The sequence below is a fragment of the Brienomyrus brachyistius genome, chromosome 23 (assembly GCF_023856365.1).
Source record: "Brienomyrus brachyistius isolate T26 chromosome 23, BBRACH_0.4, whole genome shotgun sequence".
NCBI lineage: Eukaryota > Metazoa > Chordata > Actinopteri > Osteoglossiformes > Mormyridae > Brienomyrus > Brienomyrus brachyistius.
Window position 1 is genome coordinate 35,908 of NC_064555.1, and position 17,935 is coordinate 53,842.

At 39.8% G+C, this 17,935-nt stretch overlaps 1 protein-coding gene across 5 annotated transcripts; it reads right to left on the reverse strand.

Moving 5' to 3' along the window:
* Nucleotides 1-4,227: 4,227 nt before the first annotated feature.
* On the reverse strand, nucleotides 4,228-17,593 carry LOC125719345 (uncharacterized). Of its 5 annotated transcripts, XM_048994026.1 has the most exons (13): nucleotides 17,440-17,593; nucleotides 16,861-16,950; nucleotides 16,350-16,424; nucleotides 13,357-14,568; nucleotides 12,745-12,857; nucleotides 10,795-11,061; nucleotides 10,137-10,415; nucleotides 9,615-9,671; nucleotides 8,652-8,747; nucleotides 8,041-8,091; nucleotides 5,305-5,327; nucleotides 4,986-5,045; nucleotides 4,228-4,662 (listed from the first exon to the last, which is right to left on the reverse strand). In XM_048994026.1, exons 5-13 carry the CDS (start codon nucleotides 12,800-12,802, stop codon nucleotides 4,495-4,497), a joined length of 1,059 nt encoding a protein of 352 aa, XP_048849983.1. In that variant the 5' UTR covers nucleotides 12,803-12,857; nucleotides 13,357-14,568; nucleotides 16,350-16,424; nucleotides 16,861-16,950; nucleotides 17,440-17,593; the 3' UTR covers nucleotides 4,228-4,494. The 5 variants fall into 5 exon arrangements, with proteins under 5 accessions (XP_048849983.1, XP_048849982.1, XP_048849981.1 ...); XM_048994025.1 differs by having other exon boundaries at nucleotides 12,745-14,568; nucleotides 17,443-17,593; XM_048994024.1 differs by having other exon boundaries at nucleotides 12,745-14,568.
* Between the last annotated feature and the right edge of the window lie 342 nt (nucleotides 17,594-17,935).

Genomic DNA, 17,935 nt, shown 5'->3' on the forward strand with positions numbered 1-17,935 from the left:
TACTATAATCTTCCAATGCAGGAGGACATTCTACAGTTGCAACTACTTTAGCTGATTTTAAACCTAAAGTGTGGTGGCAGTGTTTACTGTTTTTGTGCGATTTAAATGTACAATAGATATTTGTTTTAAAGTCACAGCCTAAAAACATGCAGGTGACGGTCTCATTTCTTTTAAGATGTGCATTAATATGAGAAAAATAATCTCTCTCCGATGTTAAATTGCTACAAGCACAAAGGTGGCAACTAAATATTCCCTTCTCTTTGTGAGTGACCCCCGTAGATTGGATTTTACTTTGGTGGACAATAAGGGCATTCCAAGACTTAAATGTGCATGGACAGTTCTGATATGTACATGGAAAACGAGAACTACGTCCAAAATGTGGATGTTTCAACTTGTAGTGACTCAAAAGCTCTAATCTACTTAACACAGTTTGTGTGCACCCCTTATATCTCCACACAGGAGGTGCCAAAATCTGTAAGAGATAAAGTTCTGATGCGAGATGAAGATATTCATTAAGCATACTAGATTAGTACAAATTAAACCAAAAAGAATCGATACTTACCATTACTGAGCCTTTGAATATGATGAAAAATATAATGGAGCCAAGGGAAAAAATAAAAATAAAAAATTGGACATAAATTAATTCTGAGACCACATACAAATAAAGGCAGTGCAGTTGTAACACATTCTGAGTGACAATGCGTTTAATAAATGCAAATGGGATATTTATTACGTAGATGAAGAAACTCAATGTGGCGCCGACCTTCTGGCATTCATACATTTCATTCAAAATAGTCAAAGCAAGCATTCTCCAAATTCTATTGCATGTAATCAACCTGAAGCATACAAACACACAACAAACACCATTTACGCTTCCTCCAGCTGTTTTTTTCTGGCTAAGTACAGTTATTTATGCTACTACTTACCTACTATTCTCACAAAATCGACTTCAACTCAGCTGTTTTAGAGCATTACAAACATTGTCACTTTACTCCAGCCATACAGAAGCATTATTGTTATTCTGTTCAGATATAGAATATTCTACTCATTTGTTAATCTGTGACTGCTCATCATTAGACATTACCGTCAATTTAAGATCTGATAAATTTTAACAAAAATGGCTTTATCATTATTTGCAGGTCAGAATATAGGTCTCTTAGTGATAGCGATCTTTTTTATCATGAAAATGTAGTAAATAATTGCGTCATCGTGAATCAGTCATTGTAGATTTACCACATAGTCACTCTGAATAAACACTATATTTTGAGGCTGAATTATAAACCTCTTGGACTGGATATGAATTAGGGCTACACGATATATCGTTTTAGCATCGTCATCGCGATGTACACACGTTCAATAGTCATATCGCAGGAGGCGCGATGTCAAGTAAAGCAAATTAAATTAAGCAAAAATTTGATATTTTTGCTAAACTAGCAAAACAGGGGTCACCAACCTTTTTGAAACTGACAGCTACATCACGGGTACAGAGCCATACCAAGGGCGACCGCGAGCGGGGGCTGGGGAGGGGAGAGTGTTAGCGGTATTTCGACTAGCACGAGAAGGGGGAAGGGGTATTTAAACTTGCGCGAGTGGGCAGAAAACCTAAGATCTATGGTGATTTGTACTATTTTTAGAAATGCCTTGCTGGTGACCCACTTCCGGGTTCACGTCATTCGCGGGCGACCCCTGGTCTAATATAATTTAGACTAATATAATATAATGACATGTGTGACGTTTGTATCTCAGGAAGTTCCGCTGCGTTCTGGTATTTTTCCAGAAAAGAATGCGAAGCAGTGAGAACTGGTTTTCAGTTAATTTACTTGGTAAATAAAAAGCGAATAATAAAATACTACGAAAAACGCCAACGCTGCGAGATCGGCCACCGCAGGCAGATCTCGCGAACTACAAGAAGTAAAAGTTGTCCGATTTGACTGCAATCTGGAGTTTATTCTCCTCCCCTGCAGCCGCTCTGTTTTAATCCCTAATTTTAGATACAAGTATAATTTTAAAAAGGGCAATGATTAAGTTATTACAATTGCCATTGATTTGGAGCAAAATCAGCTTAATCTTTGTAAAATGATTAATTATTCAAATACAGCTATTCAACTAATTAGATTTTTTTTAGAAATCATGTATTTTAATATCGCGATATATATTGCAGAAAGAATAAACATCGCGATGTGATTTATACCAATATCGTGCAGCCCTAAGATGAATGCTTGGAAAACTTAGCTAGATCATCTAAAGGGTAAGCTATCCATCTCAACTGGCTCATTACACTCTACCATTCACGAGAAGCAATAGCAGGAGGGGCGCCAGTCTAAGTATTTCCTCGTCTTGTCACTCCCAACCAGCTCATGTGAAAAGCCAGCACTTCGTCTCCCAACATCTTATTCACAAAGAAAACTTAATTAAATATCTGTTTATTGACAGCTGGCGGCTACTTTACAAACATACAGAAAACAGGGTTCTCACTAGCTAGCTCGGTACAGCACATGAATAAAATGTTGAAAATGTAAAATAAATGTACAGAACAGCTTAATTCTGAACATATCACCGACCTAGCAAACAAGAGATTAGTTTGGTTTACTTACTTGTTTCATAAAATAACCTCGAAGGACTTTTTCGTAATTGAACGTCCTGAGATTTTGGCGGCTTCTAGCTCAAAGAAGGCACAATATTTCTTCTTTTTTTGTGTTTTTGAATGGCGAAAACAGGTCTAGGTCCGCCAGCTGCATCATCGCCACCTGTCGTTAACCAAGTAGTAGGGCTTTCTGGTGCCTTTTTACAAACATTCAACTTCCGGTGGTGAACAAACTCAATTACATCGCGTTCAGTTTTTCCATTAAGACATTTTCAGTCAACGTAATGAAATCTAGCACCAGCATTATTCGTTCTAAACATGTAAAATAAACTTGATTAATTTATGTTCACAGAGAGGACATGAACTTATTGGGCAGAATGAATTAAATTTATTATAGTAAATCCAAAGACCCCTGATTTCCCTTTTTTCAGTGTGGGCGTATCTCCGCCTAGGAATGTCCTAGAGATTAGAAACAAAGTTCCTCAGATCCGGGTTGATGAGGAGAATCAAGTCATGAAACTAGCGTCAAAATAGGCAATGTACAAAAAAGCTACAAGCTTGTTAGCATGTTAGCATCAAAACCGGAAGTGGGCGTATCTCATCCTTCGCAAGCGTCTATGCAAAGGTCATCGGCCACACCCCCAGCCACACGCCAAACACACCCCCGGCACACCCTCAGCCACACCACGGTCAGGCCACAAAATCGTATGGTCCAGAGGTATTATAGGCAGTTTTGTCTAACCCTAACCCTAAACTCCGCACACATGTAACCCTGGTGGAGACTCGAACCCAAGTCCCAGAGGTGTGACACAACAGTGCTAACCACTGCACCATCATGCTGCCACGTGTTTTTTTTTCTCATTATGTCAGAGGCCGAATGCGTCTAATGTGCGGTTTCATTTCTTCGTTAACAATACAGACACATCCAGGGCATTATGAATGATTCAAAATGAACAAAAGTAATTGTGACTTTTTCACCATGTATGTTATGAAATTTTATTTCTGTGTAGTAGGAAACACCACTGCCCACTCAGTTTTCATGGCTGTTCATGTAGTGTTAAGTTGCAGTGAGGCTAGAGCATATTCCAGGAAGCAGACAGCATGTGAAACACTGAAATAGACGTCAGTCAGTCACTGGGGACACTGCAGACCCCAGCACATCTAAACCGCTGTGGGACAAGACAGGAAGAAGATGCGACGACCACTACCATCCCCCATCCACATACACACACACACCTAGGACAGTAATCTAAACACAACCCTGTAGAACATAAAAATATTTTCTGAATTTCTTTGTGTGAGTTTGACACAAAAAAAGAAGCATGTTTAAACTGTGTGTTTGCCATCCAAGTCCATGCAAACATGTATATGACGTGGTTTCATGTCCACATAACACGCCAGGGTGTGGGCACTTTCAAACAATGTCCACCCATGGGGTGACAGCAGCCGCTTTTGCAGTTACCGTTTGTATTTCTCTCTTGCAACATGAAAGGGAAAATGCTTCTAGTTTAGCATGAAGAGGAAGCAGCACATGCACAGAATAAAAAAAACTAAAGACCTGTGTGTATATTTGCCACCCACCCCGGCAGCACTTTGACACCCCCTGCGCTCTCAGAGGTGGCTTCCCAGACAAAAGTCTCACATCCTTCTCCTTCTCTTTATTTGTAAGCATGGACTCCATAAAAGACCCTCACATTACTTTATACCATAAGCCTACATAATTCCACATGATGTCTGTGTGGCTGATAATTCTGCACTGTAGATAATAGAGACAGAATACAAAGCACAGAATTCATTTAAGTCACATCTGAATTTTGCCCATCATCTTTGGATATAATTGTCCGATAGTGAACCAAACAGTATGAGAACATTCAAGGCTGGTACATTTACTTGCAACATAACATCTGTAACTAATTCCCAACTTTCCCCGACACAGTAGAGTAGATGACATAACGCTCCTTCTCTTGCGCAAATGGCCTGTCCCTCCAGTTCTGATGACCGAGAGAGGCGTAATGGATTTCAGGGGCCTCCTCATGGGGAACCTCTTGGCCATCCCTTTCATTTTCCAGAAAGTGACGCTGAAGTACAGGGGAAAAAGCCAGGAAATGATGCAGGTAACAGGAAGTACACGCAGGAAATACAACATGACCTACAGCCAGGGAAATATTTCATTTCATTGCATTTCATTGGCACTGTACTTGTACTTTGCATGATGGCAATAAACTTGAATCTGATCTGAAATATATTACAGAGTACTCTGATGATATGTGTGAATATGTCCCATTTCAGAAGCCAGTCAGAAAACATTTGTAATTAACTAATTAACCTGTCTATAATTAAACACACCCCACACTGGTGAAATTATTTAGATTTAGTTTGTGTTTGGGGATTTGAAGCTCACCTCTGCTCTGTGTCTGTTGAGCTTACATGTGCTCTCTGTGTGGACTACTCCGGATGCCTTCTGGGGGCCAAAGACGTGCAGTGAGCCTAAGTCCCTAAATCCCTAAATCGCCCATAGCATGTGCTCTTTGACAGACTGCTTGGGGGGGGGGGCAATGTGCCACTCTCTGGTGAGCTCCAGCAGGTCCCCCTTGACTACGATGACCAGTTTGAAGATGGGAGGACTAGGCACCTACAATTTTTTATTCTGAGAACTTTCCAAGGATTGTTAAATTACTTGCTTTTAATCACTATAATTAAGTCATGCTCATCAAACTTACTTTCTTTTGGTTTCTCTGTTCTCCTGAAAAACAGAATATGAAGTATATTTTAATGTATTATAACAGGTTTACAGTCGTCCCTCGCTACTTCGTGCTTCAACTTTCGCGGCTTCACTGTATCGTGGTTTTTTTGTATATTGATTAAAAAGTTGATTGATACAGTGTGTCACGATCAAGCACGAGCAAAGTGGCGATCGTGAGGTTAGGCGAGCAAGGAACAGGCAAACCGGTCAAAGTCGGGGCAAAACTCAGGGTTTTAATGGGATCAGGGAGCAGGAAACACTAGACGGGAGATACAGACACCTAGCCACAATGACGGACAAGGGGAACAGGTCAGACCAGGACTTAAATACACGAAGACTAAGCATGGAAATCAGACAACGCTGGAGACAATCAGGGTAGTACACGTGGGTAATCGGAATATGGAAGTCTGTAGAGGACATGCATAAACTTTTTTTTTCTTTTCGTTATCTCGAGATCACGATTTATTTTTCTCGTGATCTCAACATAACCAAAGTCATTATCTCGAGATCACATTATTTTCTTATTTTTTTAAGCCAACATTTTTCAAACATCACCCGGTAACCATGGAGACATCCCAGACTCTCCAGTTAGTTGGTAATGAAACTAACTACTCATTCAAGCTCACTATAATTTCTCAGATGGTATAACAGCACATTTCTGATCGTCCTTCTCAAATGATGAACACTAATATGACAATTTTCTAGCACCGACAGACAGTGTTATTTCCTTGTATCCATGATTCGGTGCATTATACCTCGATATTTCCCACAGTTTAAAGTCTAAGTTGGTTTTCAAACAAGGGCAACATAACCACTTATGATATTGGTGCAATATACTTTTACTTTACTATGCAATATACACTTTTACTTTTCCTGTAACTTTTGGACAAAGGTACTTTAGATTCCCGTACAGAGATTTTCTATTTTATTTCATTTTTAAAATAAATAATTTATTTATTAGAATGTTTAACAGTGCCGTAATTTGTTTTACACTTCATTCATATTTTTGTACTTATATTGTATTGTTCTTGTCTTCGTGTTTATATGTGATTGTGGGGTCGCAATATGAGTAATTCCCTCCAGGATTAATAAAGTCTTCTGATTATGATTCTGATTCTGATTCTGATTGGGACAGTCCACGATCAAAGTAAAATCTGATGCATTTGTCCATGAGGATAATTCTAAACCACGAGATCATGGGAAAGTGACATGGGTTATGCCGAGATCACGAGAAAAATAAGTTGTGATCTCGAGATAACAAAAAGAAAAAAAAAAGTTTATGCATGTCCTCTACAGACTTCCGTATTGGAAGCATCTTTGTTCTTCGTAATTAAATGTACAATAATAATAATATGATATTTGTAACGTCTAATACATCTTTTCTCTTATTATATGTAATATATTGGATAATACGAGTGTAATTGTGATGACCTGCCTGTAGGATCCTCTTGTGCACTACGCCCCCTATTAACCACACCTCCGTATCTGTAGTGTTGCCAGAAATGTAGTAAGGCGCTCGAATAAGCAGGCCGGAGCATATACGAATGCGTTAGAACAAAATGCTGTTTACTTAACAAAACATTACATCGAAATAATCAAGGTAGCACAGGAGCAAGCATGTTCGTATACGTCTCACTCTTATTCACACTTCTTCTTCTCTCTTCTCTCATCCTACGGTCTCTGCCTTTTAACACTGCCACCTAATGTTCTGAGGTTGTAATAACAGTCAGTGAACACAACAGTATCCATGCTCCCTTATTAACCACGTGTGCAGCCCCGATCGCGACCAGCTGTTTTCTGTCAGTTTGATTCCTCCGGTGTATTTAAGTTCATGTCAGAGTCTGTAACCCCAGATCTGTCAGTGATGTTTTGATGTTACATGTTCCTGTGTCGGGCGGCATGATGGTGCAGTGGTTAGCACTGTTGCCTCACACCTCTGGGATCCGGGTTTGAGTCTCCGCCTGGGTCACATGTGTATGGAGTTTGCATGTTCTCCCCATGTCGTCGTGGGGTTTCCTCTGGGTACTCCGGTTTTCCCCCCACAGTCCATTAGCTGAGGCTAACTGGAGTTGCTACAATTGCCCATAGGTGTGCATGTGCGTGTGAATGGTGTGTGAATGTGCCCTGCGATGGACTGGCTGAAAATGGATGGATGGATGTTCCTGTGTCCTGCATTTGGAGTGATTCCAAATAAACCCTTCGATTCTGATTCCTCGTCTCCCTTTTCCTGCTTCCGTGTCCAGCAATCATAACAGTAATGGTAACTAAAGGGTGTTATTTCATGTATAATTAATGTTATTATGGCAATTGGAAGAAGACTCGGCTTCGGCATTGGCTTATCATCTTCCTTGCTCTCCTCTCTCTATTTGACTATCCCTGCCGGCCCCTGGAGGATGGGCTCCCCCTTTGAGTCTGGTCCCTCTCAAGGTTTCTTCCTTCTAGGGAGTTTTTCCTTGCCACTGTCGCCTATGGCTTACTCAGTGGGGGCTTTGGGTGAGGATACTGTAAAGCGCTTTGAGACAATGTAATGTTGTGATAATGCGCTATATAAAAATAAATTTGTTGTTGTTGTTGTAATGTTTTCTATGCTCCAACTACAAAAATGTTTGATTTATAATGAATCCGATATTAGTGTATTTGTCGGTTTTGATTTTATGTGAATTATACTAATAATTTGCATAAATATTATTGCCTTTGTGTAATAGAAACTTACCTAAATCAGACTCTTCTTGAGACTTGAGTTCAGTGTTTTCCTGAAGGTTTCCTAAACAGATATGATTTTTGTTACAAAAGCTAGACCTGGTCAAAATCCTGGTAGGCAGTCGAGATTCAGCATGATGCATCTAGGCAGATTCTGTGCAATGGGTGACTGACTGGCCCTTTTAACATGCAATGGAATTCATAAAAGATACATTATGAGGTGTGCAGGCTTGGAATCCGAGGATCCCATTCTACGGGGGAGTAGACCTGTCATAAAAACACATGTTGATGCCTGAAAATGCCATACTTTTTGTAACCCTAACCCTAGCCTCAATTTGCTAATCCTAATTTGGGGACTTAGGGTGAAACCAGAGGTTGTTGGAAAGTAAGAAATATGCTACTAAAGCATGCTAGTGGGGAAGATACGGTACTACATTTAATGTTTCTTACATAATTGTTTTTTAATTTTTAATTCATTATTTATTTCAGTTCATATAACTCACTTTTTTTACTGCAGTAATTCACATTAAGAACCTAGCTGAGGGGGGGTACAGCAGACCTATTTAATGTAAATAGTTTTTTTCCTGATACTAAATCTTTTTATGCTCTTTTTCTGAGATTTACCTTTCTTATTGTTTTTCACTCTGATCCATACGATTAGTCCAGCAGAAACAACTAGTAGAACCAGCATCCCCAGTACAATCAGAACCATTGTAAATGCTGTGAGAAAATAATAAGTACATTGTGTAAATAGCTTGGCTAAATTAAAATGCAAAAAACTCACTTGAACAGCAAAGAAATGAAGAGCAGCGCTATTACATTTTGATATGACTAAATAAAAACAGTCAGAGAGTAGAGATGCTGGGGAAATCCTCTTTTTGGCTACCTCATCTTGCTCTCCATGAGACACACAGATAGATGAGAGAAGGTTGGGGGTGACAGTGCAGGCTCGGCTAGCAGGCCTTGCCCCTGGAGCTGGGGGTTAAGGGTCTTCCTCAGGGCCCAAAGGCAGCATCATACGGGATTCAAACCAGCGATGCTCCAGTCACATCCTAACCTGATGAGCCACACTCCTTATCCTATCTGTATTTTCAGGCTATAGCAGTCATGTGAAGACATTCATGAGACCAAAACCTTCTATGTGACCATAGAGAATAGCAGGCAAAGCAAGATCAGGGCTGCACTTCTATTTAGATTACTGACATTTCCTAGTGGACCGATGGGTGTGTGGGGGACCCCCCCCCCCGATTGGAAAAATGTGTCATGGCACTGCCACCCTCATTCTTAGTAAAATTTGCAGTGAGGGATCCCAAAATCCTGGGCTGATCTTTAATCCCAGTCCTCAGTCCTGTTGTACCTTGTCAACTAAACCTTTTTTACTGTCTGTCTAATACACAAGACATGAAACCAGACTTCAGCTCTCTTCTTGCCTGAATGTAAATATGTAACTTAATCATTCACATTTAATTAGAGTACATGTAATTCATATGCTGTATACAGTATCACCAGAAACACAACATTTTTACACGTTATTGTTTAAAATAATTGAAGTAATGTGCTAATTTTTTAAGCATTAAAAAATATTACCAGATATGGATTTTGATATTTCACCATCGTTTGGTTCTGAATCCTTGTCCTCAGTCTCTGGAAAAGACAAGTGGGGTCTAATTATTTGATAATGTGTTGATTCCTTAATTCCAGTACAGTATGCAGTACAGTATGCAGTACAGGGTTCAGAGGGGCCTAGGAGCTAATCCCAGACAACGTACTGGAGAAGGGAGGGGAAGACCCTGCGCAGGATGCCAGTTCATAGCATCAGACGGCAAGAGAATAGGAGATAAAATCACAAGGCCAAAACCAATACACATATACAGAGTATATAGATACAGTTATGCCTGACTGAGTCATGTCCGATCTCATTTACCTCCAAGGTCCATAGTAAATAATAAACACTGATCAAGAGATGCCTGAAAGCAGATGTAGTAGGACGTCATAAAGGGAAGAATACTGTAAATTATGGACATGCTTGACTACTTTCTGAACATTTAAATTATGCAAAATTGCAGAAAGAGACTGCAGGCTTGGCATTGCATAGAAGAAAGACGTTACCTGTTGTCACCATTAAGCTGGCCACCTTGACATTATTACAGAAGTACTCCCCAGCATCGGCAAGCTGAAGGTTAAATATCTTCAGCTCGAAATTGGTCTGGAGGAATCGATTCTGCGGGTCGTCTATCTCTTTCAACACTGTTCCGTTCTTGAATTTCAGCGAGACAGACTTTCGCTTGGAATTTTTGTCCTTCTTCATCATCCATTTTTGTTTTTGTTTGTCTGAGGTTTTACAGGGAAGAAACACTGTTCTCCCAGTAGACACATTGTAGACTAGACCTGCAGAAGGTGCATTTTTTAATGATTATGATACTCCACCATTAGATAGAATAAAATGCCTTTTAAAAGGTGAGCTCATTAAAAGTTGAGGATCGTTTTCTATCTCTTTTTGGGATTTAAACCAGCAACCTGTTGTTCACAAGTTTCATAATCTCTAGAACCATGAGCAACCACCTCTAAACCTTCTGTAAGTAGTCATTGATATTTAAGACTAATTGGATTATTATGGTACACAGCCCATATTTTGCAGGGAAATCTGACTTTCCTCTGCATAGTTGGCCCTGTCAATGTAAACATATTCTTCCGCTGAGATAAAATCACCCCAAAGAACCATCTGGTTTATGAGGTTTCACTTAGAACCATATTCCTGCTCTCATACCTGTCAACACCTCAACGTTTGCCACGGCGCGCTTGTTGCAATGGTACACCCCAGAGTCGGAGGACTGCAGTCTGCTCACTAGGAGCGATCCATTTGTCAGGAGGGAGTGTTTATTTCTGTCAATATCAGAGGTGACTGTCCCGTCGCTCTTTGCAATGATGCGGTCACCCCCATGTGTCCACACCAGGTGAGAGGTGGTGCTCCAGGGCTGGATGCTGCAGTTCAATATAATGTGATGTTCCTCTGGCACTGAAACTCTGAAGAACACTGAAGGACAGGATTGGAGCAGGTGGAAGGGATGTCATAGATCACATGACCTTTTAGAGCATTAGCCATACACACTTTACTTATATAGATTATACATAATATTAGAATTTAGTGATTAATTGTCATTGTTGACACACCACAGCACACAACAACTAAATGTGTTCTCTGCATTTAACCCATATGTGATAATGTGACACAGCAGGGTCAGCTAATTCAGTGCTTGGGGGCAGTATCTTGCTCAGGGTACCTCAGTGGTGTCTTGCTGGTCTGGGATTTAAACCTGCAATCTTTCAATTACAAGTGCCCTTCCCTAACCATTAATTAAGTCACCACTGCCCTGGTATCCACCTGGTTTTCCATCCTACCTGGTCTCTGATGAACCACACCTTATCTCAGACACAGTAGCTCATCAGTTAGGATAGAAAACCTGATTGATTCTGGCACTCCAGGATCAGGACTGATCAGTTCTTACTGACCAATTTTCTCCTTCATATCTTCTCTAATTATGCCAATCAGGCTGATAATTTCCAATCCCATTGTGGTCCGGTAATCCTACAGTCCAGCCCCTATATTCCGTGCTTCTATTGGAATATGATCTGTTATGGTCCTCCAGGTAAAGTCCAGTGTGTGTGTGTGTGCTCGTTTTTTGATCACATTCCAGTGATACGGTAGCTTTGATCTGTAGCTGCTGAGTAGTGTGACGGCACATCGTATGAATGGCAAGCGGAGATGCCAGTCAGCTGACCATGAGTTTCTGTCTTCACTCATTAGCCACCTTTCCCATAACAAGAAGACTTTTTTTTTGTTTTACTGTCCAATTCCTATTCTTTCTTAAAAGAAACCAACTTCCCCAATAAACCCCGGTGTTTGCTACCCAGTTTACTACATTAACATGGTTCTGTTCACTATTGAGACAACATGACACGTCTCTGGCACTGAGCTGTACTATCGCAGTACTGTCACTGACATACTGTCACCAGCATCCTGTCCCTGAGTATTTATAGCTGACAGCTTAAGTCTGTTTCCTTTGGTAAAGTGCCGCTGTTTGGTTATCAGGTTGGACAGAAATGACTCCTCAAACGGAGCAAACACCAGGCTTCCAGAGCAAACCATCTGAAGGGCTTATTATCAAAGATATAAGCTTTTCCATGTTACTGTATTAATGCATCTTTGTGGATAGTAAAGGGCTGGATGCCAGTCCATCCCAGGGAACATGCATGCTCTCTGTTGCCAGATACACAACACAACTGCACCAATACTGAAACTTAGAAAAAGGATTTTGCAGTTACTATCATTTTCACATTCCATTTTCTTCAAAACCTGCACATAGTTCAACTAAGACATTTTGTCACGATATAAAACAGCCCAATTCTGGGTCATAACTCAGCTTTAATAAAATATCCAGTTATGGTGTTTTGCCTTTGTATGGCAGCATGGGCAATTCAGAAACACCAATTCACCTATGACTGTGTGTCTTTGAACAGTGAGGGTAAATCTGAGTGTTGGTGGCAAAAGTCAAACTTTGGATGTGTGGAGCAACTGTACTGGCAGCGGCTCCACTTTCCTACCCAGATTCAAACAGACTATTTAAAAAAAAACCTGAGGGTCAGATGCCACCTAACAATCAATATCTTTTCTCTAAAACTTGCTGACAGCCAACTAGGAACAGAAGAGAAAACATACCCATTGAGGTCCTTACTGAAGCAGAGAAGAACATCTGAAGAAGTATCTCAGCCCTCATGGTGCTTCTCCTCTTTCTACTTCAAGTTTTCCTGTCCTGCAACTTCTGCTTTTATCTGCCAGGACCAAACAGCTACCTGTCAATCAAGTTCTTATTATGAAAATAATAAATCCTATTCCAGCATCACAAGAAGCAGCAATGAGGGTCTATCATAATAATTCCATGTTTCACTATAGTGATGAAAACAAAGTACATTATTAATCATGTATATAGTGCACATATGTTAAACGCTTTGATTTTGCTGGCTTTCAAAAATATACGTAATATATCTTTGCAAAATGACATTCTCACAATAAATGTTAAATAATAAAAAGCTGATTATATATTTCTATACTGATGTCATTCTTCCACAAACAGAATGGGATGTATGTGTTGTTAACTGCATATTCGAGTGTGATGCGAGATGCCCTATTAATAAAAGTAGGTTGTTGAGTAACAGTGGAAAATGGTCAAAATATCCAAAGAGGAAGTAAATCATCACAAGAAAGACACAGAAATAATCTAGTGAATGAAACTCATTGAATACAGCAGTGTTTTCATACAGAAATCCATACCTGTCAGGATTATCCTCATTATGAACAACAAATACTCCAGGCACCTTAAAAAACATTACATTTAATATTTGTTTTATTTAGCAATTGCTTTATGCAAAATGACATACAAGTGAGGAACTAGGGGTAACCAGTGTCTGCAGCAATTCGGGCTTAAGGGCCTTGCTGAGCCCAATGCTGAAATTACTCTGCTGACCAACCACAGGATTTAACCTGGGGCCTTCTGGTCACAGGCACTCTGACCCTATCCCTAACCTAACCCTAACCCTAACCTAACCCTAACCCTAAGCCTGACCCGGCAGAGCCACATGCCACCCCCACAGAGCAGTTCACCTTTATTGTTCCTTAAAAATGTGTCATCTTTGTGGGGACTTTCCGTTTATGTCTATGGGGAAAATTCTAATCCCAACATGATGACCTTAACCCCTACGCAGCCCTAACCTTAATCTCAAGTAGCCAAACTATATACAAGATTTTTGGCATTTTTTGCTTTTTGACTACATTCACAGATCTTTGTGGAGAACATTTGGTCACCACAATGTAATATAAACATAATATACACACACACATACACACAGACACACACATGCACACACGCACACACAAATACACACACAGTATTTTGATCTGCTTCTATTGTGTTAAAGATTTCTGTGAACTTTCTGTGAACTTTTTTTCAAACATTAACTTTGGGCTTCTACCTACATAGTTTAGACCATTGGATCTTTGTCATTACGGAAGCTTTTTCATTACTCGGCAGATTTTTGCAAATTATTAATAAAGTCTAGAAGACTTTCATGTACCATACTGAGTTAAGTTTTCCAGTGAATTTAATCCAATATTTCAGAAACATAAAAACTGGATCCATCTATGTTAGAGGAATATACTGTAAATAAACCAAGTCGAGAATGTTCTTCACAAGAATATGGTGGTCAGTTACTGCTAGTTGTAAAGCCGATTTTAACATTCCAAGCACATTTCATTTTTCAGAAAAAAAGGACCTGGGTATGAGGAAACTTCACATTGAGATCAGGCGGCAAGATCAAGGCACAAAAAAACAGAATGACTGATCCAATACAAGAATGAAATGTTTGATTACATTGAACAGAATGATAAATGACTATTGACCAAGGGATTAACTCGGTGTTTTGTGGAAGCTTTAACTTTCAATTCTGTGTTATCAGTTGATACTGTTCTCATTTGGCTTCAGTGAACCTGTGGAAACAAAAAAGTATAATTTGCTAAATTAGACAAGGAGCAATTGGTACCGTAATCCTCAAATTCATATTCAAAGTGCAGTTAGACCGGTGTGGTATCAGCAAAGGCTCTGAAACAAATATAAAGAAAACCTAAATACATGGATCTAACCAGCAACCAAATGGAATGATTTTTAAAACATTTTAAAGATCACTTTTTAAAACCTTTGAGTGATACAGGGATCACTCACCTTATAGTTAAAGTAGGATGTTGTATGGCTCAGAAAAAAAACACTGTACAATATATACACAGTATATAGACTACATGGACAACAATTTTGGGACACCTGGCCATTACACCTACAGGAACTTTTATGACGTCCCATTCTAAATCCATAGACATCAATGTGAAGTTGCCCCCCCCTTACATCAATAACAGCTGTCACTCTTCTGGGAAGATTTATAAGTATGTCTGGGATTTTTTTGCCCATTCATCCAGAAGAGCATTTGTATAGTGAAGCACTGATGTTGGATATGAAGGCTTGGCTCACAATCTCTGATCTAGTTCATCCCAAAAGTGTTCTATGGGGTTGGGGTCAGGGTTCTGTGCGGCCAGTCAAGTTTTTCCACACCAAACTCACCAAACCATGTTTTTATGGACCTTGCTTTGTGTACTAGGACAGCTAAAACAGAAAAGGGCATTCCCCAAACTGTTTTCACTCAAGTTGTAAATATAGAATTGTCCCAAAAGGCTTGATATGCTTGAGCATGAAGTGTTCCCTTCACTGGAACTAAGGGGCCAAGCCCAACCCCTGAAAAACAGCCCCATACCATTATCCCTCCTCCACCAAACTTTGCAGTTGACTCAATGCAATCAGGCAGATAACGTTCTCGTGGCATCTATTCAACTAAGACTCATCCATCAGACTTCCAGACAGGGAAGCATGATTCATCACTACACAGAACACGTTTCCACTGCTCCAGAGTCCAGTGACAGTGTGCTTTGCACCACTCCATCCGACACTTGGCGTTGCACTTAGTGATGTGAGGCTTGTAGGCAGCTGCTTGGCCATGGAAGCCCATTCCATGAAGCTCCCAGCACAGTATTTGTGCAGGGGTTAATGCCAGAGAAAGTTTGGAACTCTGTAGTTACTGAGTCAACAGGGCATTGGCAACTTTTGTGTACTATGCACCTCAGCACTCTGCAAGCCTGATCTGTTATTTTACGTGGTCTGCCACTTTGTGGCTGAGTTTTGGTTGTTCCTAAACACTTCCACTTTGCAAAATTTCACTTACACTTCACCATGGAATATCTATCAGGGAAGAACTTTAACAAACTTTCTTATTGCAAAGGTGACATCCTATAACAATACCATGCTTGAATTTTCTGAATTCTTCAGAATGACCCATTCCTTCACAAATCTTTGTAAACCTGCCTGCATGGCTAGGTGCTGGATTTTATACACTGTGGCAATGAGTCTGAATGAAACACCAAAATTCAGTGGTTAAGAAATGTGTATCAATACTTTTGTCCATACAGTGTATGTCCTGTAAGGTGGATAGAAAGACATTTTCAAAAGTCATTGTTCTGAATGCATATACAACAGGTTAGCTAGATGATTGCCACTACAAAGTGTAGCAAACTGTAAATTGCCTACTATATGTTAAAGATACAGCCATATTTTTAACATGCATAACAGTGTCACTAAAGCAGTTATTAGTTCATGCTTTCATCCGTATGACTAGAACACATCCTTTTTTACGCTTTCTTGAGTGCTTAAGTGCTCAAACTACACTAACCGTAAGGTGTGTCTGTTTCTGTGTCCTCTATAGATTCGTAAACATGGTCATCCTCTGACTCCTGCTCTGTAGCTGCTAAAATATTGGAGAGAAATTTGCAAACATTTAAGTCAGACATATCTGAATTAAAAAATAACAATACTTTTTTAAAAATAAAAATTAATCTTAAGGAAAAGAATGGAATTAAAAAACAAGAAATTTACAAATAATCCATACTAGAGGAACAGTATTTCCCATACAGGGAGGTCCTGTAGTCCCTGAGTTAATGTTTAAACCATGTGGTTTGAGAGGGGGGATTCAAATTCCTTACTTTACTATCTGCTATATGTCTGGTTGAGAGCAAACAAATAATAATTTTACTATGTAGCTATCCGCCTGGTGTAGACCAGACAATTTATCATCTTATAATAATAAACTCAGAAGTGTATATGTATCATGTAACAAGATATATTAATTTAATACATTGGCCTTAGCCAATGAGAGACGTGACCCAGGAGAACCTGCATCCTACCGTTTCTCTTGGAATGGCATTTCCACACATTGACACAGAGCCCTGTAACCATGCCAACAGAAAGCACAGAAGCTCCTGCTATCCACCAAGCTGAAATGGAAAAAATATGAGCCAGTGAAATCGCTGAGTTGTGCACAGTATCACAGTGGAATCACTTCGGTTACTCCAGACCATTTGGAACCCAGATATATTTCCTTCTGAACATTTATATTGCAGAATATAGCTGAAACTTTCAGATAAACAAACATCCATCCATCCATTTTCCAAACCGCTTATCCCAGGAGCTTATCCCGGAAGCAATGGGCACGAGGCAGGGAATAACCCAGGATGGGGGGCCAGCCCATCGCAGGGCAAACACACACACCATTCACTCACACACGCACTCCTACGGGCAATTTAGCAACTCCAATCAGCCTCACCACGTTTTTGGACTGTGGGGGGAAACCGGAGTACCCGGAGGAAACATAAACAAGCATGTACTAATTAATTATAATATTAATTATAATATTAACAATTAATACTTATATATAGTTACTGCTTTCTTACATATATGACATAATTCAAGTAAAGAATGTTTACCACCATCAGATCTCCAGGTCTGTCCTGTTTCATCGTTATGTTTTGTGGTTTCTGTTGCTTTGCAGATGGTAGATGTACCTAAAATGGTAACAAAAATGCAATACTGCATGCAATACTGCATGCATAGACAAAGCATTATATGCTTTGTTTACTGGTGGTTGGAGAAATGGGACTCTGCAAGCCGCAGGGAGTGGCTTTATTGTTAGTCACTGACAGCTGATTGGTAACTTTAATTATCGATAGACAATGGTCCCATTGTTTTACAACACAAAATGGAGAAGTTGGCACAGTTGCTGCTTCTGTATTCCTGTTCATTTATTTTTGTGTGTGTTTTATAGTATAGTAATATCTGTTGCAGAGGCAGATGGCAAAAAAAAATAAGGAAAATATGTAAATTATAAGAATGTGCTCTGCAGAAAGGACAAAAAGTAACCAGTTATGGTTAGACAAGGAGCAACACTGTTACAGTATACAGCAATACAGTTTATAGTACTGT